Source organism: Oncorhynchus mykiss, chromosome 30, assembly GCF_057628025.1.
Source record: "Oncorhynchus mykiss isolate SJ-2025 chromosome 30, ASM5762802v1, whole genome shotgun sequence".
In the NCBI taxonomy this organism is placed as follows: Eukaryota; Metazoa; Chordata; class Actinopteri; order Salmoniformes; family Salmonidae; genus Oncorhynchus; species Oncorhynchus mykiss.
In genome coordinates, this window is record NC_143051.1 from 34,883,662 (window position 1) to 34,910,321 (window position 26,660).

Sequence of the window (26,660 nt, forward strand, 5' to 3'; positions counted from 1 at the left end):
GGCCCAGCCAGAGCCCGGACTTGAACCCGATCGAACATCTCTGGATAGACCTGAAAATAGGTGTGCAGCAATGCTCCCCATCCAACCTGACAGACCTTGAGAGGATCTGAAGAGAAGAATGGGAGAAACTCCCCAAATACAGGTGTGCCAAGCTTGTAGCATCATACCCAAGACTCTATGCTTTAATCACTCCCAAAGGTGCTTCAACAAAGTACTGAGTAAAGGGTCTGAATACTTATGTAAATGTGATATTAGATATTAGCAACAATTTCTAAAAAGCTGTTTTTGCTTTGTCATTATGGGGTATTGTGTGTAAATTGATGTGGTGAAAAAAACAATTGAATAGACTTTAGAATAAGGCTGTAACGTAACAAAATGTGGAAAAGGTCAAGGGGTTTGAATACTTTCCGAATGCACTGTATCTGGGGAAGGGTATAAAACAAGTTCTAGAGTGTTTTTAGTTTCCAAGAGCACGTTAGTTTCCATCATTGGGAAATGAAAAAAATATGGAACTACCTAGACTCTGCTTAGAGCTGGTCGTCCGACCAAACTGAGCAACCGGTCAAGAAGGACTTTGGTCAGGGAGAAGACTAAGAACCCAATGACCTCTGACAGAACTACAGGGTTTCTTGGTTGAAATGGGATAACCTGTCAGAAGGACAAGTCTCTAACGTCTCTACAGTACTTCACCAATCTGGACTTTATGGGACGTAAGCAACGCCTGAGAAAAAGGCACATGACAGCATGCCTGGAGTTTTCAAAAAGGCATGTGAAAGACACTGAGATCATAAGGCAAAATATTCTGTAGTCTGATGAGACAAAAATGTTACTCTTTGGCATCGTTCATCACCCGTCTAACACCATCCCCACGGTGAAACATGAGGGTGGCAGCATCATGCTATGGGAATGCTTTTCAGTGGCAGGGACAGGGACGACTGGTAAGGCTGGAGGGAACAATGAATGGAGCCAAATAAAGGCAAATCCTTGATGAGAACCTGCTTCAGAGTGCAAACGACATAAGACGAGGGCGAAGATTTACGTTCCAACAGGACAATGACCCAGAGCATACAGTCAAAGCAATGCTGGAATGGCTTCAGAACAACAATGTGAAAGTCCTTGAGTGGCCCAGCCAAAGCACAGACTTGAATCTCATTGAAAATCCGTGGAAAGACTTGAAGATTGCTGTTCACTGCCGCTCCCCATCAAATTTAACAAATATTGAGAAAATCTACAAGGATGAATGGGGAAAAAAATCCACAAATCCAGATGTGCAAAGCTGATACAACATACCCAAGACAACTCAAAGCTGTAATCGCCACCAAAGGTGCTTCTACAAAAGTATTGACTCGGGTGTGACTACTTATGTAAATTTCTATTTAATTTTCAATAAATGTGCAAACATTTCTAAAAACATGTTTTCACTCATTATGGGTATTGTGTGTAGATGGGTGAGAAATCAATTTAATCCACTTCAAATTCAGGTTGTAACACTGTGTGGAATAAATCAAAGGGTATGAATATTTTCTGAAGGCGCAGTAGTTTAACTAGTAATTTAACTATGTTTTGCAGTAGCTTCGTGGTAGTAAACTAAATTAAAATGTTCAGTAGTTAATAACTTTTTTTTGCCCTGTAGTGGTGTAACTAACAACTGGAACTACACAGTTTTGTTTAATAAGCTAAATTACACATTTGAACATCTGACTCCAGCATGATCTGTTCTTACAATTTTGTAGTCTATAACATATTTGATATAATTTATCACGAAGTAATCTGGTGGCTTGATAAACGAAACATTTGATTTGCTTCCTCAACATCGCCCAGTTTGACCCCTAGGTTCTTTACAGTAGTGTCGTAAATATAGGCTGGGTTTTCAAGCGACCATCTGATTTCAGGCTTAGGCTCACCCTACCGTAAAGTAACGGGGACCCACACAGAAGGTTAAAGTGACTTCAACAAAACGCGGTAAATAATGACAGTTATACCATATTTACATACCTTTTGACAATACAGTAGTTTAACTATTCAACCATAACTTATTTTTGCACTTCAACAATGTGGAGAAACAGTTTAGTGAGTCACAACACACAGCGCGAGTGGCCTGTTAGTCAGTAGCTGACTTTAGTCAGTTTGTCCGTTTATCAATAGTTAGCTAGCAAGCTCAACAATTACCTAGACAATGAAGTCGAGTGCAATAAGTGCACCCCATGGCTGCTAAATATTGCTAGCTACCAATAGCTAGAACTAACGTTAATAATACTAGCTAACGTTAGATAATAGGCTTGTATGAATGTCTAATTGCAACGTTGCGATGACTAACATTGGTTAGCTAACTAGCTAAGGTTGGCAAGCTGTAACGTTAACTAGCTACGGTAGCTAACTATCATGTTTGAAACAACTGTCCTAGGCTAGACATTTTATAGTATCAAATTTGCCCATTAATGTATTACTCTAATGCTAGCGCCTATGGCTGTGTATGTGGCCCCTTCTCGAGAGTTAGTAACGTTAGCTAGGTAATTTTACTGAACATGTAACGTTAGCTATTGGACCTGAAATCATATTGATGCCAGTTGTATGAACAATAATTAACAGCTAGAGCGCTCTGTGAAAAATGTCAGAGATTTCATCCACCTCTAACACATTGGGTGTACCAGTATTTATTAGATGAAGACCGTAGCAAACAGTTGCAAAAGGTTGAGGTTTCCAGGGTTAGAGTAGAGTAGAAGTTGTCATATGCAGAGGCAGTGAAGAAAGTAGAGGAAGATGGGTTAAGGGGGAGGAGTGGTGAGAGTAGTAGAGATATACCACTACAGAGGGAGAGGCCAAAAAGTGAAATACGTTTCAGTAAGATTGGATTTTTAGCATTTATAGCAATGGTTATCAATTGTACTGCAGGGATGTCTCGGAAAATTGAGGTTCTGGTGGCAGCTGCAGAAGTATTTGGGTGTGCCAGACTTGACAGCAGAAGAGTTACAGGATGTGTTAAGTGGTGATGTCCCATCCTTTCAGGGTGATGGCATGATGTAGGAGTAAATACATTTAATTAGTGGAGTAGGGGGGTGTTAATTTTATTTTATATAACTTTGAAATTAATGAGTGTAGTGTTAGATGGTAGGGTATTTAATACATTTTTATTTTTCAAGTAAAGTATAAGGGAGTTATACTCTAGTCTAGTAGGTGGCGGTAATGCAACAAATTGGATGCCAACCGCCGTTAAACCTCATAGAAGAAGCAACTGAAACCTTTTACTCAACAGTTTTGCAACTAAAACCAGTTTTTATTGGACAAATTCTGTTGCGTACAATGTAGTGAAAATGTGCTACGAAATGAATGTCACAACGTCGTTTTCTTTGTCCTATGTCATTATAAATAACATAGAATTAATCATTATATTGTTCTCTACAATATTATAACCTTAACATATTTGTACTTGACAGTGTTGAGGAAATATGAACATTATTTTGCTGTGACCATTTTGCGATTCCTTCTCATTTAAATTCTCAAAGTATTGCCATACGGGACTGATGCTGTTGCTTGCCTTTCTCTGCCATTTTTCCAACTGTTAACGACGATGACGTAGTAGTGGAGAGTCGACTCTAAAATAATTGATTCCTCGACTCCTTGCAGTGTCTTTATTCCTAGCGGAATCGACTCCTAAGATTCTGTATTTTTGGAGGAGACTGATTAGTTGCCGTACTTCCGAGAACACAAACACTTGCCTAGGGCTGAACCCATTTAGTCGACTGGTCGATTGTTTGGTTGATAGGCTGTTGGTCGACCGAGATTTCTTTAGTCGAGCAGTAGCAAAAACAAATTAAAAATATTGACCGTTTAGACTTCGCAGCTCATGTTTGTCTCTTCCATATTTGGTGTTGTGAGGTGTTACCATTTGGAGGTGTTTCCGCTGGTTGGACCAATCAAAATCAACTTGATACCTTAGTAATTTTCATCTCCAGATCCTTGTCTTTCATTGCCTATAACTGGGAATAATCTACGTTGAGGGGCTGTTTCTATGGCAATTTAAATGGAAAGAGTCAGAAATACACAAGGATAACAAGAACAGATTGTCTTCGCCGAGGGTGGATATTGAAATTCAGTCTGTTAGCCTTGTAAATAAATATATATCTAGTCCTTATTTAGTTTTGTATTCAGCTAATTTAATTTAGAAAAAGCCTGTGTTTTCGTTCACAAACCTGCAGCCACTAATTAGCTTGTCAGCTTGAGCAGCGTCATAGTGTTATATTGACAGAGTTGTGTTGAGCATTATAAACTGGGTGGACAGCTGTGGCATATCAGACTGTATACCACGGGTATGATGAAACATTTATTTTTACTGCTGGAATTACATTGGTAATAGCAATAAGACACCTTGGGGGTTGGTGGTATATGGCCAATATACCACGGCTAAGGGCTGTATCCAGGCACTCCGTGTTGCGTCGTGGGTAAGAACAGCCCTTAGCAGTGGTATATTGGCCATATACCACACCCCCTCGGGCCTTATTGGTGAAGTGACCACTGTGATGGCGTTACAGTCACTCTAAACATGCTAAATTCTCAGAGTAAATAGTCCTAACTTTTGAACCATATATGGTAGAGACATGGGGTTTGGAATGCTGTTTTTCTGATTGAAGGGACATATTTGTATAAACCTTGAATAAATTCATAATTTTATTGATGAACACCCTACAAAATCTGTTTGCTTCCGCTTGGTTCCTAACGTTAGTGAATGCACCCTTTGTTATTATGGCTGCAATGACTCTTAAGGAAAACACTTGCATTGCCAAAACCATGATGCCACAGAAAGACCCCTTTCCAAAACCACGATGCCACAGAAAGACCCCTTTCTAATCAGAAACCTTTAGCATCACTCTTGCTCTTCTCTCTTCCCCCCTCCTGCAGCATCATGCCGTTCATCGACCTCCAGGGGAAGTTGGGCATCAACCTAGACAAATGGATGTTGATCCAGGGTGGAGAGCAGCCATATAAACGGGCACCCCGCTGCCACGCCTTTGAGAAGGAGTGGATCGAGTGTGCGGATGGCATTGGTCAGACCCGTGCCAAGAAGGAATGCAAGCTCGAGTTTGAGGACTTCTATGAGTGCATGCACAGAGAGAAGACGGTGAGTGTAGGATATCTGAGCTGAAGAGTGTGTGTGAACTGTGAAGATTGATTTTGTGTGTGATGTTCATGTCCTTTCCCATCAACAAAGACCTGTTGAGGAGTTGTCCGTTGATATCCATGTCTGATAAAAAATATCTGCTTGTCCTCCTACATGGGTGTTCATCCTAGGGATGTGACAAATGGAAAATGTATGTTTAAATGTACATTAAAACTATAAGAAAAAAGCTTAAAATGTCACGTGAATTCATAATGCAGCTGCGCTGTTGGCAGCAACAGATGTTTAAGCATTGCACCTGTACTACCATTATTGTACTTCAATTCCACCTTGCAAAGTTTGCGATTCCTTCTCATTTAAATTCTCGAAGTATTGCCATACGGGACTGATGCTGTCGCTTGCCTTTCTCTGCCATTTTTCCAACTGTTAACGATGATGACGTAGTAGTGGAGAGTCGACTCTAAAATAATTGATTCCTCGGCTCCTTGCAGTGTCAATATTCCTAGCGCAATCGACTCCTAAGATTCTGTATTTTTGGAGGAGACTGATTAGTTGCCGTACTTCCGAGAACACAAACACTTGCATAGGGCTGACCCCATTTAGTCGACTGGTTGATTGTTTAGTCGATAGGCTGTTGGTCGCCCGAGATTTCTTTAGTCGAGCAGTAGCAAAAGCAATAATAAAAATATCATGGTGTACAAGACACCTGTCTGAGTGGACTAATCCATTGTGGAGGCCGTGGGGATGGCACAGTCCATCACTCTTAGGCATGTGCTACTGAAGTTGTATATGGTTAAGGACAATGGTGCAACACTAATAAAAATTATATTATTTTATAACAAATGCGTTTCATAGCGGTCACTGTCCGCGGTTCTGAAACATTAATGCACTGTTGAATTCGCACCTTTTCCTAGACCATGTTGCTATGTGCGTAATAGCAAAGTTAACCAGCATATTGGTGTTGAGGACAATGCGGCGGACGTAGCAGCAAAGTTAGGAGACAAGAAAACAGCCCTTGCCTGTTCTTGAGTGGCCCAGCCAGAGCCCGGACTTGAACCCAATCGAACATCTCTGGAGAGACCTGAAAATAGCTGTGCAGCGACACTCCCCATCCAATCTGACAGAGCTTGAGATGATCTGCAGAGATGAATGGGAGAAACTCCCCAAATACAGGTGTGCCAAGCTTGTTGTGTCATACCCAAGAAGACTCAAGGCTGTAATCGCTGCCAAAGGTTCTACAGCAATGTACTCAGTAAAGGGTCTGAATACTTATGTAAATGTGATATTTCAGTAAACTTTTTTTTTACATTTATAAAAATGCCTTTAAACCTATTTTTGATATGTCATTGTGGGGTTGTGTGTAGATTAATGAGGGGAAAAAAACTGTAATCAATTTTAGACTAAGGCTGTAACATAATGTGTGGAAAAATTCAAGAGGTCTGAATGCTCTGTATATATGGAAAAATACACATTTTACATTTTTTCGACCAATCAAACAGACGGAGAGAGAGGGGAGGGCACAGTATAGGCAGGTCGGCAGACAGTCAGAACTGTGCACTAGGCCAATCTATTGGCATCTAGCAATGGAAAGCTGTATCTCGCAATTCTTGGCATGCAATGTCTTCAGTAAAGCATGGCATTTCATCAATGAATGTGCTAGGATGTTGAGATGGGCGAGATGCAACATATAAAGTATCTGCTCGTGCACTGGTTTGCTTCACGCGGTTTACAGCGTAGTAGACCGGGCACCAAAACAGTGGAGAAGTTGAGCATCGCTCTTCAACATTCTTATTTTTGCGGAAATTTACCATTTATGCTGTTCTGCATTGACTTTAACAAAAAAAAAAGTTTTTCTGTAAAGGATCCCAATTTCGTAGAAACATTTTACCTTTTTAAAACGTTCACATCCCCAGTCCATCCTTTCCAGCTCTACCTGTTGTTGGAGAAGGAGGAATCTTTGGTGTTGATTACCAAATTAAGAGCGTCAGGACTATAGGAAATGCTTTTGTTTTGAGAGTTTTTGTTGTTAAAAATACATTGAGTTGATGAATGAAGAGAATTGTGGTTTTGATCAGCAATGAGCTGAAAAAACACACCAATACCTCCTTAAGAAGTTCTGAGCATGCACCCCCCAAAAGGTTTGACAGCCTCTCTCACAACTAAGTGTCTGAAGTGGCTTGCTCTCTCTGTCTGTCTGTAGCACAAGAGGCTGTATGAGATCCGTAAGCAGCGGGACAAGATGGTGAAGGAGGGCACCTACCAGACCCCAGCGCACCACACCGGCGCTCAGGCTGATGACAGGCCTTGACCCAATTTGACCTTGTTGACCACAAGGTGTCCCCCCCAACTTGTGTATAATAATTGTTGTTCAGATATCTCTTTATTGTTTGTGTCCAACCCTTTGCAAGTTTGCAAATAAATGTTATTGACCATGAACCTTGTGACTTTCTCTTTCTCCTTTTTTAGGTACAGTGTAGGGAGAGATGACTGGAAGAAAGGGACAGAAATGTGAAGGTGATTTATGATATGTGCACTCGGGTTTAAGTTTGTTCACTATATTTGATATTTGTGATCTTGGTTTTGAATGTGTTAATACTACAGATTTTATTCCATTTGTAATACCATACTAACTACACCATACAAGACAATTTGTTTTGAGCGTGAATGTATTTGTTAGAAAAATGAAATGATTTCAAATTAGCTTACTACAGTTGAAGTACTACAGACGATATAACCAGCATGATTAATATCCTTGAAAAAACTAAACATCTGAGAATTGCAGAAATGACCATCAGAAATATCCTTATAAACCACCCTTGCTTGGAAGTGCGGGGTTGATGATATCTGAACCCCACTCAACTCTAAACCCTGTCACCTAATTCTGTTAAATATCAGAGTTGACGGATTAGTTGATCAGCTTCTCCTAATGAAATTCAAATATGAATGAATGTACTCTGAAATCCCAATTAAATTAGCAAGCGTTTCACCAGCCCTAATAAGATTACGAGATCCTCCATGTCACCACAAGGTGGCGTCAAGAGCCAAGTAAGTACTACACAATCTCCCATCTACCTAATCGTGTCAAATCATATTTGAAGTAAATAGGCTCCGGTTACAATGTTTGACAAAAGTTTGTCGCGTTTAGTGGCAACAAAAATAAAGGGTTTATTACTTGCTAATATAGAGTGGAGAATTAATTATTATGGAGTGAGTTTAGTCTCTTCCTTAATCACAAGGGTTATTTACAAAAATGAAGAGATACCAATACTGTCACAATATAGCCGATAAACCGTTTTGATGAAGTGTGTGGAGGGAGGGGCGCTGGTAGGAGCTGGATTTTTCAGAAGTTTCAAAAGATTGCCTCATGGCCTGACTCCCGCCAAAGAGTTGCACGTTACTTTTCTGATTCATTACAGAGTCTGGTGGTGACATTGTATCTAGGCCGTGGGACAAGGTGAAAAGGCAACAAACAGTATGTGGTCTAGGCTAGTCATCACAAGGTTTTAATCAAGTGTTTGGTTAAGGGGATTTTGGCCTGTCTGGGCACTGCATTTTCTTTTACAAAACTATAGGCCTATTGTACTGCTTTATTGCCTTGCAGTTGACCTGATTCATTTTCAATTACAGAAATGCGGTCTTCCCTTATTTTGATTAACAAATGGGATTTTAAAGGAGATTGTTTTATTATGTAAGCTAAGTTAAGCAGCCTGTTACATATTACAGCCAAACGTTATGCGACCTTTTATCTTCTGAAGCAAGTCTCCGGTCTAAGTTGCAAAATTGCACTGCTTTTCATTTGGCCAGTCCCACAGAATTGGCTTTAGCCATTAAAGCATCAGCAGCGAGCCTAGTTCATCCTGAACTGTTGGACAGCATTCCGTCTCTGACTGCTCCGCGGAGGGAGGGTCCGTGTATATCGTGGCCAATGGTTATACAGGGAGGACCATTCTTGCAAGCTATTCTCCCGGCCGGACAAGCTGGACTGGGAGGGTCGTAAAAAAACTCTGACAATGTATAGTTATTTAGTTGCATAAATACATATTGGAGGAGGGGTCAGGAGAAACTGTTGTGATTGATCTAAGGATTAAGGATTAATATGATCACATGCAAAGACAAAGAAAGACCTGTTACAAAAGCAGTAGCTAAACACCGCTATTTCGTGGTTGCTATGCATCCACAAATATGCCGAAAGTAAACGCCTCTTTCTCCCCCCCCCCCCCCAGTTGGCCGTGAACGAATAGTGTAGTTGAAGTTAGAACACACCGAAATTCCATTTTCGCGACACTTACCATCTCCTCTCCAATAGCTATGGGTTAAATGTTAAACCCTTGATATAGCCTACCCGTTGATGAGGTCAGTAGAGCGAGAGTGAGGGCTAGAGAGCGAGGTGGGGGTTGTAGAGACAGGAAAGAACGGGAGAAAAGGAGGGAGAGGGAAGGAGGGGAATAGACAGCCAGCCATTGCCGAATCACAGTCGTGGTATTCATCGCTTCCTTGTCCCGGGTCAGTACAAACGGCTGAGTAGCAGCCCTGATCAGACCGTCTGTACCTAAACGTGCTTCCGAAAGAGGAAAGACGCTTGTCGTGAGGAGGGCGACTCGAAGAGCCACAGCATCCCTGTCTCTGTAACCCCTTAAAATATTCCGACTCGAGGACAGCTATTCCCCGGTAAGGTTTCGGTGTCGTGGAACACACCATGTGTAGTCTGAATCATATTGCCAGACGTCTGAGATTGTGAAATACATATGATATAATGCATGTATTGTGGTTGATTTTCAGTTGCATTTGTATTACCGATGTGGTAAAACTATTCCCTTATTCAATATCTGTTCTTAATTGCATAGTAAAAAGTTGATATTTATGCAATTGATAAAATGATTGGTGTAATTCATTAGGATATAAATACTAATGTACAGAGAGTTAATATTATTTTGGTCTATCGTTTTATTATAGCCTATCAAAATCGATGTTTTTATCCATGCTTGGTCCTGGTTTAGATGCTTTGTGCTTGAAAAGGAGAAATGATAAGGGGTTTGTAGGTCGAATAGCCTAACACTGTTATTCTACTAATGAGAGTGACACAAAACGCATTTTGTTAACACCGGCATCACAAATGGATAAATGTTATTAGCCCGTAATGCAGGCAGTGTGGACAAAGGGCCCCAGTATGCTCCTTGCCTTCGCTCCCCACGACATTTCGAAATAGGATCGATCTATGATCACTCATGCACACCGTTTCCGCTACATATTAAAGCCCTTGTCTAGCTTTTCCTCATAACGCATATTCTTATGGCTATGGTCTATTGTGATTTCTATAAATCCATAGGCTTGTGCGAGAGCTGTTTATTCAAGCTATTGTGTAATTTATGTTCGATTTCTGAATAGAAGGTGTTCCTGAATAGGATAATTTTATTGATCGGCCATTAATTATCGGTAATAATACCATGGGGACAGCGCACTCATCAAAGACGTCCCTAGAGCAGCATCAATGAATGTTCTACAGTCTGTTTTTACACAAGTCGTTTTATTTTCAGCCTTCCTCACGCTGAAGGCTGTCTGGAAAATATAACAAAAATCTGTGCTAGAGGTGAAAGCAAGATACAGGAGTCACCCGTCGATTCACACACCAGATGGCCATATGTATTTCCCTGTTGTGAGCATCCTTGTGATGATCATAACTCATTAGCTAATATTCAGTCAGTTTGTCAATCTTGCCCCACACTAGTCGAGGTAAACAGTCAAGTAGTCATTTATATCCCATTTTAAATCATTGGCACATTTTCTCCTATTCCAGTGTGATACTTCATACTCATTGCCAAAGAGTATGGCTACTACTCTCACGCCCTTTTCAGCTGCGGTGCACATGGACACACCCCCTTTTCACATGAAATATTCAGGAATCGGAAACCATATGGAATAAAATGTGCTGAGGCTGCACCATCAACTACTCTGTGTTGGCTTTTCAGTAAAACAAAAAGCAATGTCAGACAGTACTGTGTCAACTAGACATCTGTCTCAATTAACAATCTATCACTATCTCTGTCTTTCGGCCTGGCTGCCCATCTGTCTGTATCTACTTGCCTGCCTGCCTGTCCGTTCGTCTTCCTGCCCGGCTGTCTGTCTGTCTACAAGATCAGATCTGGCCATTTATCTCTGAATTTCCTCATTTTATCCCACTTGATATGCACTGTGTGTCTTGTCATGACGGGCAGGGACACCAGAGAGACATCATCATTATAGTCCCGCAACATCATTATACCGGTCGCTGCACACCATAACAGGCGGTGTGTGCGGTACGATAAAACAGTCAATATAGTGCTTTTCTTGAAGGTTATTTGAACAACCGATAAAACCGATTCCGCCCAGGATACATTGAGTACATCCCTGAGAGCAACGCATGCTTCCATCGCTGACCCCAGCATTCTGTCAGGAGAGCATCCTCTTGATACAAGGGATATGACAGTTTGCACTTCTGGAAATATTGATCACAGCTTGGAGTGAGATGATCGGAACATGACGTATGATTTCATTATCATAGATTTTACACACACACACACACACACACACAAAAGCATGCACATATGCACAGTGCAGGTTGACGTTAATTGACGTGAGTCTTGTCCTGGAGGCAGAACTGAGCGATTTCCCCTAGATAGGCCAGCTGCAAAGTCAAAAGTGGCTATATTGTAAACATTTATGAAAACAAAAATTAGCTTTTTGGTCTTAATTTAATGTTAGGGCTATGCATTAGGGTTAGCAGTGTGTTTAGGGTTAGGGTAAGTCTGATTTGTATTACTTTTCTGTCTGTGCTAGCTAGTGACCACTCTGGAGAGCTGCCTCCAGAACAAGAAAAACGCTAACCTGCATATGCAGTACACACACACGCACGCTCTCTCTCCTATCTCCCTGCCATGTTCATTCCCTCAGACAGTCAACTCCAGCAGCACCTCATTAGCTGTGACTTTTGACAGTGGCTCTCAGTATCGGAGCGTGTCTGGATCGCCAGTGAGGTGGAGTTGAGAGTCTAGTCATTGTGTCAGAATTACTCATAGCTGGGGGCCTATATCTATGAGGATCGCTCAACTGTCTCCAAGAATATTCATGCACGTACACAACACCGTGTGGATTATATGCCTTTATGCCTATAGGTAACCCCGCTGCCTGTTCAACTATCAATGAGGATTCAACAGCTGTTACTCGTTTAGTCGGTCCAAAGGCTATGAAGGAATGCTGTTTTGGAATCACTCAGTCCCGGCTCTGGATGGGAACACCTTGTATCCATGGCCATGCAAATCCGGAGGCCAAGTTATAAATTAACCCAGTCAACTGTTCTGCGTCCATACACGGTCCAACTCCAACAACTGTTGTCATGGGGAGCGAGAGGGAAGAGGACAGAGACAGAGGGAAGAGAGAAGAGAACTGAGACAGTGAAAGAGAAGAAGACTGAAAGAGAGAGAGAGGGAAGAGGACTGCGAGAGAGAACAGAGGGGGCTGTATTGGAAAGGAAATTATTGTAATATTACTTTATTTAGGTTTTTTTCTGGTTTTTCTTTCAAAAGCTGTCTTTTCCTTTCACGTGATGTCACACAAAGCCATATATGACACAGCGTGGCTTTGAACCCCCATTCTGTCTCTATTTATAAACCACTGGCTCCGGTCGCCTCAGAACCAACACTCTGTCAGGCAGCAGCAGGGAACTGAGTAATCCAACTGCACGCTGAGGACGCTGGGAAGGGTTAACCCCTTCCTGGTACCTCAAGAGACATGCTGGAGGAAGTAGGGCAGGCGTTCTGCCCAGGGCTAGACAGGTACAGGGAAATTCACCACAGTTATCACAGATGGAAATAGTATCTAGCTTGTTTGACTTACTACTCACATCTCAATGAAATATTTCCACTACCTAACCACAGCTGTAGTAGTAAGGAGTTTGTATAATTTCAGTTAATTGCAAATGGCTGCTTATGGATGGAATCCCAAAACTCATTTTTAAAATACCTTTCCTTATTTAGATAGATGGAAAACCGTGGTGGTTTTGTGGTCATCTAAGACCCCCATGAGACGTAAAACTGCAAAGGACTAGTCTGAAAAATAGCTGAACAAAACCAGAATCAAATTGTGTCAGTCATTTAGCATAGAATGGGCTGGGCTGTTCCAGGGTCAGTCTTTAGACAGTAAAACCCATTCAAAGTCCCCAGACACCACTGCGCTGAGGTCAGTTTTATTGATCCCCAATACGATGGACAGAGCCGTAGTCCATGTTCCCGTGGGTCCCATACACATCCAGCTGATCACAGAAGAACTCAGAGCTCCTCTCTTTGCATGACTTGGGTAGAGAGTCCAGTATCGACCAGGACCCAGATTGTATTAATAGATCCCGGAGTGAGTGTATTTGATCAACCTGTCCCTTGGTGTTTCCACATCATTACCTCAGTGACTCAGCAGCAATGTCTGTTGAACCATCATCATCATGACCCCAAGACCCACCTGTCAATCATCTGTTATGGTAGAGTAACGGAAGTCATGCTGCTCTAAAGTTTCCTGTCCTTGTCCTTCGTTGACTGTTGATTGAAGTGGGAGGTGTTTTCACGACAGAGCTCCAGTGACATTGTGATGTCTAGCCATCCTCTTCGCCTTCATGTCAATCATCTCCGTCTTGAAAGTTGAGTAATGGTCTTCTGTCATATGAATTAGAACTCGTCAAACTCGTTGAGCGTCATTGAGACCTGGCAGTTCTGTTAACCTAATTCTTCCTCCGTCCTCCTCCCTATCGTCATCACCATCGATGTTATAACCACGGTGACTTACACGAATTCCACGGAGCCTTGCATTATTCGTGAGCTGTGGCAGATTACACCGTGGATGATGAATTATACAGCATGGCCTATCTCTCATACTTCCTTTCTTTCCCTCCTCTTTCCTCTCTTCTTTCTTCCCCCCTTTTGTCCTGACCTTATTTATACCCCCTCCCCTACACTCTTCCCCATTTCTTCTCCTCCTCTTTTACTCCAGTCCCTCTCTTTTTCCAGCCCTCCGGCGTGATGGAGTCCTCGGACGAGGAGACACTGAGCGAGCGCTCCTGCATTAGCGAGAGGAGCGAGCGGTCTTTGCGTAGCGAGCGCTCGGGGGGCTCCCTGTCCCCCTGCCCGTCCGGGCCCCAGGCCCCCCCTGGGGACACCCTACCTTGGAACCGACCGTCCAGACACGAGAGAGGAGAGAGGAGGAAGAGGAAGACCCACGACTCGGTGCTGGACCCGGCGGAGAGGGCGGTGGTGCGTGTTGCTGGTAAGACGTTCTGGTAAATGTATACTACTGCAACACTCAACTGGCAATGGCAGGGTATACATGCAGAGATGGGAACTGATAATGGCCCCCCTTCAGTGGTGGAAGACTGGAGACAAACCTGTGGCAATGGTTTTCATTAGAACCTCAACATTTTATTACACATGGGAATGTTGTCAGGTTTAATATTGATATAATTGTGCTGTACTGGAGGGAGTTTGGAGGATGTGGCTAGGATGTATATCTCTCCATCCCACTTTACCCTCATGGATGTGGGCTGGGAGTGCATTGTACTAGCCTTGGGTGGAAAAAAACTATATCGTAGCAGTTCTCCAATTAGCAGCAACTAGGCATATATATTTTGTTAATACCGTGTACTTTCACTAAAGGTGTGTGATACCGCTCCAAAGATATCTGTCAGGTTTATGGCTTGAGGATTCAAAAAAACACTTTTCATCAGTGAACCTGTCATTGTTCCAGCTTGGGTTTTATGAGAGAGTAGAGTGTTTTGTGTTGAGCGACTGAGACACAGAGAACAAAGAATGGTTATGTATGCTGTGGTCGTTTCCTCAGGCATGCAAGCTGCTCTTCGCCTGCTATTTCTGCTAGCTTCAGTGCTCTTTACAAACACAATCAGTGCCCCACTGGGCACAGACGTCAATTCAACGTCTATTCCACATTGGTTCAACGTAATTTCACAACGTTTTCACCAAGTGTGTGCCCAGTGGGGTTGTCGTCCACTAAAATAGATGCATACAAAAGAGATGGATTGATCTGGTGTGTAACAGAATCTAGTCGACTCCTGATAACTGTTGTGAATCATGCACTTAAGCAGCGAACATGCAGATATCCAGACTGAGGAATCAGCATTTGTTTTAAAATGTAACTTAGGACTGGTGAACTGCAATCCACTTAAACAAAACATTTGAACACTTAAACAGGTTGCACTCACCGTGCATTCTGAAAGTATTCTGACCCCTTGATTTTTTCCACGTTTTGTTTAGTTACAGCCTTATTCTAAAACTGATTAAATAATTGTTTTTCCTCGTCAATTTACACACAATACCCCATAATGACAAAGCGGAAACAGATTTTTAGATTTTTTTGCAAATTTATTACAAATAAAAAACAGAGATACCTTATTTACGTAAGTATACAACTTTATTGGGAGTCCACCTGTGGTAAATTCAATTGATTTGGCATGATTTGGAAGGCCTGTCTGTATAAGGTCCCACAGTTGACAGTGCATTTCAGAGCAGAAATCAAGCCGTGAGGTCGAAGGAAGCTCCTGGACAGGATTGTGTCGAGGAACAGATCTGCGAAGGGTACCAAAACATTTCTGCAGCAGTGAAGGTCCCCAAGAGCACGGTAGCCTCCATCAAACAGAAGATGTTTGGAACCATCAAGACTCTTCCTAGAGCTGGCCGCCCGGCCAAACTGAGAAATTGGGGGAGAAGGGCCTTGGTCAGGGAGGTGACCAAGAACCCGATGGTCACCCTGCAAGAGCTCCAGAGTTCCTCTGTGGAGATGGGAAAACCTTCCAGAAGGACAACATCTCTGCAGCGCTCCACCATTCAGGCCTTTATGGTAGAGTAGCCAGATGGAAGCCACTCCTTAGTAAAAAGCAAGACAGCCCACTTGGAATTTGCTAAAAGGCACCTAAAAACTCTCAGACCATGAGAAACAAAATTCTCTGTTCTGATCAAACCAAGATTGAACTCTTTGGTCCGAATGCCAAGCGCCACGTCTGGAGAAAACCTGGCACCATCCCTCCGTTGAAGCATGGTGGTGGCAGCATCACACTGTGAGGATGTTTTTCAGAGGCAGGAACTGGGAGACTTGTCAGGATCGAGGGAAAGATGAACAGAGCAAAGTACAGAGAGATCCTTGATGAAAACCTGCTCCAGAGCACTCAGGACCTCAGACAGGGGCGAAGGTTCACCTTCCAACAGGACAACAACCCTAAGCACACAACCAAGACAACACAGGAGTGGCTTTGGGATAAGTCTCTGAATGTCCTTAAGTGGCCTAGCTAGAAACTGGACTTGAACCCGATCGAACATCTCTGGAGAGACCTGAAAAAAGCTGTGCGGTGATGCTCCCCATCCAACTTGACAGAGCTTGAGAAGATTTGCAGAGAAACTCCCCAAATACAGGTGTGTGAAGCTTCTAGCGTCATCCCCGAGAAGACTCAATGCTGTAATCGCTGCCAAATGTGCAACAACAAAGTACTGAGTAAAGGGTCTGAATAATTATGTAATTATTTATTTTTAGTAAATTTGAAAACATTTCTAAAAACCTGTTTTTTCGCTTCATCATTATGGGGTATTGTGTGTAGATTGATGAGGAAAAAAACAAGGCTGTAATTTTAACAAAATCTGTAAAAAGTCAAGGGGTCTGAATACTTTCCGAATGGACTGTAAGTACATTTATCAGGATTCAGCTGTATATACTAACCAGTGTAAAGGAGAGAGGAGGCAGTCAACAAATTCCTGGTCAGAGGTCAAGAAAAAGGAGGGAGGAAGGAGGAGGAGTGTGATAAAAAAAATGTCAGTCCATTCGTCACGGTTTACATGTCAACTTGTCATGCTAAAGCTACAAACAGGTCTTTATTTTATGGCCTGTTGGCTTGAATCAGTTGTGACATGCGTTTCCGGTGAGACACCGTGTTTCCTTTTTTTGAACCCTTGCTTCTCATTTGAACCCATGTTTTTGAGGTTTCGGACGTACTGGTCAGTTGACAGTTGTGGCCGTCTCCTGGTTCTAAGAGCTGGAATTCACAGCTGTCCTTGATGTGTTGTGGTGCCAGCCTGCCAGGGTTGTGTGTGTGTGTGTGTGTGTGTGTGTGTGTGTGTGTGTGTGTGCAAAAGTCTTTCAAGATTGTGTGTGTGTGTAAGTGAGTGAGTGGGTGGGTAGAGGCAAGGCTGTGTCAGACTGTTGTGGTTTGATGATGAGAGAGAGTTCTTGGCTCGCTGCTGGCAGCAGGACCTTTGACTGACGTCTTGGCTCAAACGTTAAGGCAAAGTTGTTGTGTAGTGGGGTGCAGAATACAGATCTATCATCTTTATTCAAGGAGACCAGGCACTCTTATATTTCCTTTTGGTTTTCATTTTTGATGCAACTGAGGATGAGGATGAGGTGAGAATAAATATAAGCAAAACTACATGCTATGGTGACTGTTTCATAATTCTAATATTCTGTATTATTTGGGTTAAATTGAATGAATTTGACCACCATAATTTGACCAAAATCTGTTTGGTCAAAGATTGGCATGTGGAAATTGGAAGCATCAGAAGCAGCTGAGGCTGAGCATCTGCAGGTCACATGGAACACAGGCTACATTTATCACATGAAAGGAACGTTATTTTAAAAAACGGTTCAAGAACAAGATCTCCTACTATTGTGGATAATTTGTCGAGTTCGGAATGATTTCCCGGCAGCTGTCTTGCCTTGGATATTTGCTGACTGGTATAGCCTATGTGTAAATGTCGGCTGGAGGCAGAGTGTATCCGGGTGTGTGGATGCAGTGGGGGGAAATGTGTTTACATACAGTATGTACTGAGGCCCCAGATATAAGGTGCCTGCATGGAATTGAGGCGTCTAGGCAACTGCCTGCCTGAGCTCTTGCTCAACAAAAATGTCACCAGGCAGCTCAAAGGACATCTCTTAGCCTGGCTCGGCCCTATTCCCCTGTTGCCATGGGGACCTGCATGCACACAGTCTCCCGGTTTCCATGGCTATGAAGGGAGCAGGAAAGACACTGGAAAAGTGAGGGCAAAAGTGAAACAGAGAGAGAGAGCGTTTGAATTTGAATTTAAGTTTGTGAGAAGAAAGACCATTTTTTTTGTGGAGGACACAGAGAAAAGTAGAGGGAGGGATAGAATGAACCCAATGAGGAATCCACAATTAAAAGAGAGATTGGACAGAGAGGAGGAAGGAGAGCATACAGAGAAAATGGGCAAGCTTCAAAGAGGGGGAGGATGGGAAGAAGAGTAATGATGACATATAAAAAGAGACGTGGGCGAGAGAGTACGTGTTGAGGGGACACAGAGAAAGAGGGAAAGGAGAAGTGAGCAATTTGGACCGGGAAAAAGGGAGTTGGAAGGCCACGCTACAAGTCAATTATGTCTGTTACTTAAAACACACGTCAACAGAAGCCCCATACACACAACCTCAGAACACCCTGAGAGCCCAAGCCATATAACTAGGAGTAAAGTGACTAGGCAACAGGATAGATAATAAACAGTAGCAGCAGCGTATCTGATGAGTCCAAATAAGTTAGTGCATACACAATGCAAATAGTCCGGATAGCCATTGGATTACTTCCTGGTATAGAGGTCCTGGATGGCAGAGAGCTTGGACCCGTGCACACTATTTGCTGTAATGCCTTGTGGTCGGATGCCAAGCAGTTGCCATACCCACCGGTGATGCAGACAGTCAAGATGCTCTCAATGGTGCAGCTGTATAACTTTTTGAGGATCTGAGGGCCCATTCCAAATCCTTTTAGTCTCCTGAGGGGGAAGATGCCTAGTTGTGCCCAGGGTCCTTAGCTTAGAGATGAGCTTGGAGGGCACTATGGTGTTGAACGCTGACCTGTAGCCAATGAACAGCATTCTCACATAGGTGTTCCTCTTGTACAGGTGGGAAAGGGCAGTGTGGAGTGCAATAGAGATTGCGTCATCTGTGGATCTGTTGGGGCAGTATGCGAATTGGAGTGGGTCTGGGATGATGGTGTTGATGTGTGTGTGTGTGTGTGTGTGTGTGTGTGTGTGTGTGTGTGTGTGTGTGTGTGTGTGTGTGTGTGTGTGTGTGTGTGTGTGTGTGTGTGTGTGTGTATGTGTGTGTGTGTGAAGGCCACATTCACTGTCTGCACCTAGACTCAGCATGATCCAACAAAGATGACTCAAGCACATTTCATCAGTGCTACTTTTATCACATAGATCACAAAAAAAGTTGTAGTTTGCACTTATGACCACTAGATGGGGATATAATTATTGTGTCACCCTGTAAAGATCCTGGCAGACTTGCCTTGAGGTCGATTTGATTTGTGGGATATCCTGTGTCTTGACTATAGAGCTGGGATGATAAACCGAAAATGATGGGATACGATCACTTATCGCATGCATTTTGCTGTTATCGTTCATTACGATAAGTAGCCTATACGAGAGAAATGTGACGTTTGAAATGAAACAAGTTTGCTTGTTAATGAGTAATTACAACCATCAAACCAGTAGTAGTAGTTTAATTAAAGGATAATACAAAAAACTGTAGTTTACATTCATGTTTTAAACTTATCGCTCGATTCATCTTTGTGGCATCAAAATTCAAGGATTTTTTTTTCTATATCGCCCAGCTCCTCTTGACCATCTTAACTGTTTGCTCTTATTATCTGATGATGGTGAAGAGAGCACTGTTTATGGAGGGAATCTTATTACACCATTTGGGGTGAATCCAAGTTCACATGTAATGATAAAGCTTCTACAATACCTTTGCCTGGGTTCGAACCCGGGTTTGTAGTGATGTCGCCTTAGACCGCTACACCACTCGGGAGGCCCAAATAATCTTTTGAAGAACCTTTTGGGGTTAATTTTTGAACCACCCCCCTTCTCATATTATAATTAGTAGTAATAATACGCATAACAATAACACAATATTTTAGTTGTCAGTGTTTATTGTGATTTTAGTGGCAAATGTTTGCCGTATCAATTTGTTTGTGTTAATGTTCTCCGTATTCATATCCATAATGATTTTGCAGTGCATGGTGATCGAACATGTTTCCTGTTAAATTCATCAGAGTTGTAGGGAGGGTGAAGTCTGTGAATCCCAAAAAAAGAGTAATTATACAGATGATTAACAAAACATGCATACGACAGTATTCATACCTTGGTTTTTGTGGTAAATGTGAACGAAATGGTTTGCATACACATGCCTTGTCCATAATGTAGAGGCCTATGGGATATTCATTGAAGAGGTAAGGGAGGAAGCTGGTGCATGTGATCTGCATAACATACCAATACCAATTGACATACCTTTGTGTGCCTCCTCTATATACCTGAAGACACAGACACAAAAGTGAGCAGTTCAGTCATCTGCACCCAATACAGCTAGCAGTCAACATATTCTTATAGCCCACATATTCTTACCCCTTTGTTGATTGATATCCATTAAATTGTGTCAATTTTCTGTTTTAGAAAGATTTGCACAAATATGAATAGATAGATGGTATCATCATAAAACAATATAAATGTAGATCATATATGGGACAAACCTTACCTTAAATTGAGGAGATCTTTACATTTTTCAGTTAAGTGCCTGCACCTGCAGTCCTTTCAATTACAAATTCAAATGTTTCAGTTGGGCAGTTAGGTTCCTGCACCTGCTGTCCTTTCAATTACAAATTCAAATGTTTCAGTTGGGCAGTTAGGTTCCTGCACCTGCTGTCCTTTCAAATACAAATCCAAATGTTTCAGTTGGGCAGTTAGGTTCCTGCACCTGCAGTCCTTTCAAATACAAATCCAAATGTTTCAGTTGGGCAGTTAGGTTCCTGCACCTGCAGTCCTTTCAAATACAAATACAAATGTTTCAGTTGGGCAGTTAGGTTCCTGCACCTGCAGTCCTTTCAAATACAAATCCAAATGTTTCAGTTGGGCAGTTAGGTTCCTGCACCTGCTGTCCTTTCAAATACAAATCCAAATGTTTCAGTTGGGCAGTTAGGTTCCTGCACCTGCAGTCCTTTCAAATACAAATCCAAATGTTTCAGTTGGGCAGTTAGGTTCCTGCACCTGCTGTCCTTTCAAATACAAATCCAAATGTTTCAGTTGGGCAGTTAGGTTCCTGCACCTGCAGTCCTTTCAAATACAAATCCAAATGTTTCAGTTGGGCAGTTAGGTTCCTGCACCTGCAGTCCTTTCAAATACAAATCCAAATGTTTCAGTTGGGCAGTTAGGTTCCTGCACCTGCTGTCCTTTCAAATACAAATCCAAATGTTTCAGTTGGGCAGTTAGGTTCCTGCACCTGCAGTCCTTTCAAATACAAATCCAAATGTTTCAGTTGGGCAATTAGGTTCCTGCACCTGCTGTCCTTTCAAATACAAATCCAAATGTTTCAGTTGGGCAGTTAGGTTCCTGCACCTGCAGTCCTTTCAAATACAAATCCAAATGTTTCAGTTGGGCAGTTAGGTTCCTGCACCTGCTGTCCTTTCAAATCCAAATGTTTCAGTTGGGCAGTTAGGTTCCTGCACCTGCTGTCCTTTCAAATACAAATCCAAATGTTTCAGTTGGGCAGTTAGGTTCCTGCACCTGCAGTCCTTTCAAATACAAATCCAAATGTTTCAGTTGGGCAGTTAGGTTCCTGCACCTGCTGTCCTTTCAAATACAAATCCAAATGTTTCAGTTGGGCAGTTAGGTTCCTGCACCTGCAGTCCTTTCAAATACAAATCCAAATGTTTCAGTTGGGCAGTTAGGTTCCTGCACCTGCTGTCCTTTCAAATACAAATCCAAATGTTTCAGTTGGGCAGTTAGGTTCCTGCACCTGCTGTCCTTTCAAATACAAATCCAAAATGTTTCAGTTGGGCAGTTAGGTTCCTGCACCTGCTGTCCTTTCAAATACAAATTCAAATGTTTCAGTTGGGCAGTTAGGTTCCTGCACCTGCTGTCCTTTCAAATACAAATACAAATGTTTCAGTTGGGCAGTTAGGTTCCTGCACCTGCTGTCCTTTCAAATACAAATCCAAATGTTTCAGTTGGGCAGTTAGGTTCCTGCACCTGCTGTCCTTTCAAATACAAATCCAAATGTTTCAGTTGGGCAGTTAGGTTCCTGCACCTGCTGTCCTTTCAAATACAAATCCAAATGTTTCAGTTGGGCAGTTAGGTTCCTGCACCTGCTGTCCTTTCAAATACAAATCCAAATGTTTCAGTTGGGCAGTTAGGTTCCTGCACCTGCTGTCCTTTAAAATACAAATTCAAATGTTTCAGTTGGGCAGTTAGGTTCCTGCACCTGCTGTCCTTTCAAATACAAATTCAAATGTTTCAGTTGGGCAGTTAGGTTCCTGCAAGAACCCCCACCAAATAAGGAGGTTCCTTGATGAACCCCACCTCCTATGGGGTTCTTGGAACAACCTTTTGGGGGCATTTTTCAGTGCCAACAACCTGAAGAACTTTGAGGATCAGAGAAGAACCCTTGTTGAACCCCTAATTTTTAGAGTGCAGCTGTATGCTGTTTGCTCAAGGAATAAGTAGCCGTGCTTGACTTGGGCAGGAGCTCACTGGCGCTGAGTACCGGTACCTCATGTTCTACTGCTTGAGCTCCGGTTCCTCTTATAGAATATTAGCTCAAAAGTATTGTGGAGTTCCTACATCTAAATATAACACCAGTACCAGCACCCAAAATGAGTACCGGAACCTATTTCAGTCCAAGTCAAGCACTGATAAGAAGTCATATGGTAGGCCTATTTTATGACATTTCCACTTGATCAGAGTATCTCCCTTTCACACTGAATGGTTATCGAAAGAGAGAGAGCTGGAAAGATTTTTGAGATACGTTGATGAACAAACTACTTTCATTCTCAATGGATGTAAATACATGACTTTGTTTGAAGTGAAGGAAACATTACTTTGAGAAGCTCCACCGCTCATTAGTGGTGGTGCGTCAAGCCAATCAGAAATACTATCAGGTCCCCTAATGGGCACATTTGATATGCCTACATTTGCGCGCAGGCCAGGTAACCTAAAGGCCTACTTCTAAGTGTAATCAGGTGCGAGTCCTTACTCAACATTTACAGGATCGCTCCAAACAAAAGACAATGACTAAATTGAATTGACAAAACTCGTAAATGGAATGAAATAAACCATAGGTTGCACAGGTTGTGCGCTCTGCGAACGTGTCTACTCCAACAATGAGAACCGTAAAAGACTGGAATAATAATATATTGATTGCATGAACAGAAATGACCGTAACCAAACAAAAATTGTAGATTCGAAATTATAGGAATAAATGGTAAATGTACTACTGGTGATATATGTAATGGGGAATTGATATACAACAACAAACTAACAGAAGTAATTCACACAATAATTATTATTGAAATATTATTTTATGAAACAATGAATGTACACAAATTGGCAGGAGAGAGTGCATTCTGGAGAGAGAAGTGCATTGTGCATCTGGGTGCTGCATGGTCAATACGACATCTCCATTGGACATGCAGCATTTCAGGTGATATGGCCTCTGCAGAAGTCAGGGCATTGATACTTCTAGGGCTTCGCGGAGCAGTGCAAAGCTGTTGTGATAGAAGCCGTCAAGGAAGTGAGTTTATGTTCATACAGGATGTACTGCTCCCACCCACCGCCAACCAATCATGTCAATACGGAGCTAGACAGAGACATTTGGGAGGCGCGCGGTGATGCGGTACGGAGCTCAATTTGGACTCTGCATGCCTCTGGAGACTCCGCAATTGCGTCACACTCTCCATAGGGAGCCACACCTGTCAAAAGTTTTAGAACACCTACTCATTCCAGGGTTTTCTTTTTTTTAAACTATTTTCTACGTTGTAGAATAATAGTGAAGACATCAAACCAATGAAATAACACATGGAATCATGTAGTAACCAAACAAGTGTTAAACAAATTAAAATATATTTTATTTTTGAGATTCTTCAAAGTAGCCACCCTTTGCCTTGATGACAGCTTTTCACACTCTTGGCATTCTCTCAACCAGCTTCATGAGGTAGTCACATGGAATGCATTTCAATGAACAAGTGTGCCTTCTTAATTTGTGTAAATATCTTTCCTTCTTAGTGCGTTTGAGTCAATCAGTTGTGTTGTGACAAGGTAGGGGGGTATACAGAAGATTTGGTAAAAGACCAAGTCCATATTATGGCAAGAACAGCTTGAATAAGCAAAGAGAAACGACAGTCTATCATTACTTTAAGACATGAAGGTCAGTCAATACAGAAAATTTCAAGAACTTTGAAAGTTTCTTCAAGTGCAGTCGCAAATCCCATCAAGCGCTATGATGAAACTGGCTCTCATGAGGACCGCCACAGGAAAGGAAGACCCAAAGTTATCTCTGCTGCAGAGGATGTTCATTAGAGTTACCAGCCTCAGAAATGGCAGCCCAAATAAATGCTTCACCGAGTTCAAGTAACAGATACATCTCAACTAAGGATGCACCAATATGACATTTTGGTCCGATACAGATATCCGATATTTTCCTTGCCCCAATTTTGTTTTTGCGGCCTTTTAAGCATTCTATTACAGTTATATAGTTGAAACACACACACACACACACACTGACCAGAAAGTTATTTTGTTGGAATTTACGTATGTCCCCATTTCCAGTGAAACATAATCAAAACCTATTTCTTTCACTTACTTGCTGTGCTGTTTCGTTTTTCATTCTCAACCAGGATTTCATCATACATGTTAAGCAGTTTCAGCTCTATCTGCCCATGACCTCTCTTCCTCTGTGCACACTGTCACTGTGTCCATTACCATCTTGAACCAGATGTGTCTGTAACCCTGTTTCTTGTCTGCATTGAAGTAGCGGTCCTTGTGCCTACAGTTGAAGTCGGAAGTTTACATGTACCTTAGCCAAATACATTTAAACTCAGTTTTTCACAATTCCTGACATTTAATCCTAGTAGAAATTCCCTGTCTTAGGTCAGTTAGGATCACGACTGGCTCGAGGTGCTCGACCAGTCGGCGAAAGCCAACATCATCCACAACAGAGAACAGTTGATTGTCAAGGGCAATGAATTCCATTATCTTGGTGTTAATGGATTTCGCCTTTGAGTTGTCTCACTGAAATGTTGTTACTCTTTGAAATGACTGCTCGACTTGAACTTGTTTAGTTGTTGGAAGTGTGCGCTTAGTATCTTTCTGCTTTTGTTCTGTGTAACGCTGTATTTTTTGTGGTGTCAGTACATCATCTACCTATGTTATATAGGTATGCACTTCATCTACCTACGTTATATGCACGTCATCTACCTACGTTATATAGGTATGCACGTCATCTACTTACGTTATATAGGTATGCACGTCATCTACCTACGTTATATAGGTATGTACATCATCTACCTACGTTATATAGGTATGCACGTCATCTACCTACGTTATATAGGTATGCACGTCATCTACCTACGTTATATAGGTATGCACGTCATCCACCTACGTTATATAGGTATGCATGTCATCTATCTACGTTATATAGGTATGTACATCATCTACCTACGTTATATAGGTATGCACGTCATCTACCTACGTTATATAGGTATGCACGTCATCTACCTACGTTATATAGGTATGCACGTCATCTACCTACGTTATATAGGTATGAACGTCAGCTTTGACATCGGTTTTGCACATCGGTGTTAAACTAGACATCAGGCTGATGCTGATATTTTTAGCTAATATCAGCCGATTCCGATATGCTCACCAATATATTGTGCATCCCTAATCTCAACTGTTCAGAGGAGAATGTGTGAATCAGGCCTTCATGATCGAATTGCTGCAAAGAAACCACTACTAAAGGACAACAATAATAAGAAGAGACTTGCTTGGGCTAAGAAACACAAGCAATGGACATTAGACCGGTGGAAACACAGTGGGGCAAAAAAGTATTTAGTCAGCCACCAATTGTGCAAGTTCTCCCACTTAAAAAGATGAGAGAGGCCTGTAATTTTCATCATAGGTACACTTCAACTATGACAGACAAAATTAGGAAAGGAAATCCAGAAAATCACATGGTAGGATTTTTTATGAATTTATTTGCAACCAAGGATGAACCGTGGTTGCCTTCCAAGCAAGGGGAACCTCCCCAGAAAGGAGAGACAGGTTAAAAGGTCAGAGATAGGCTTGGTGATGATAGGGGCAGCAACCTTAAAGAAGAAAGGGTCTAAACCATCTGACCCAGATGGTTTTTAGGTGTCAAGTTTCAGGAGCTCCTTTAGCACCCCATACTCCGTGACTGCCTGCAGGGAGAAACTTTGTAGCGGGGCAGGGGAAAAAGAGGGGGAAGCATCGGGGATAGTCACAGTAGAAGGGGTGGGAGATTAGGAAATGTTGGATGGGCAAGGAGGCATGGCTGAGTCAAATAGGAATCCTGAGTTAATGAAGTGGTGATTTAAAGAGCTCAGCCATGTGCTTCCTGTCAGTAACAACCACATCATCAACATTAAGGGACATGGGCAGCTGTGAGGAGGGTTTATTCTCCAGGTCTTTAACCGTTTTCCAGAACTTCTTGGGGTTAGACCCACAGAGAGATAATTGCT

At 42.2% G+C, this 26,660-nt stretch overlaps 2 protein-coding genes across 8 annotated transcripts in view; both read left to right on the plus strand.

Annotated features, from left to right (window-relative positions):
• The first annotated feature begins 1,907 nt into the window (after positions 1-1,907).
• ndus5 (NADH dehydrogenase iron-sulfur protein 5) lies at positions 1,908-7,547 on the plus strand. Its single transcript, NM_001165116.2, has 3 exons — positions 1,908-1,962; positions 4,897-5,116; positions 7,314-7,547. Exons 2-3 carry the CDS (start codon positions 4,901-4,903, stop codon positions 7,419-7,421), a joined length of 324 nt encoding a protein of 107 aa, NP_001158588.1. The 5' UTR covers positions 1,908-1,962; positions 4,897-4,900; the 3' UTR covers positions 7,422-7,547.
• A 1,785-nt stretch (positions 7,548-9,332) lies between these two features.
• LOC110487604 (microtubule-actin cross-linking factor 1) overlaps positions 9,333-26,660 on the plus strand; it is a 253,063-nt gene continuing 235,735 nt past the window's right edge. For all 7 annotated transcript variants that reach the window (XM_090228136.1, XM_090228127.1, XM_090228137.1 and 4 more), the window contains exons 1-2: positions 9,333-9,781; positions 14,123-14,395. In XM_090228136.1, coding sequence (XP_090084262.1) covers positions 14,152-14,395 — 244 coding nt within the window. In that variant the 5' untranslated portion in view covers positions 9,333-9,781; positions 14,123-14,151. The remainder of the gene's footprint in view (positions 9,782-14,122; positions 14,396-26,660) is intronic.

What these genes read in the sequence shown, in the direction of transcription:
- ndus5 (NM_001165116.2), top strand. Translation starts at nt 4,901, where the DNA reads ATGCCGTTCATCGACCTCCAGGGGAAGTTGGGCATCAACCTAGACAAA. An exon ending in GCATGCACAGAGAGAAGACG is followed by an intron (nt 5,117 to 7,313) that starts GTGAGTGTAGGA and finishes GTCTGTCTGTAG; the next exon opens with CACAAGAGGCTGTATGAGAT.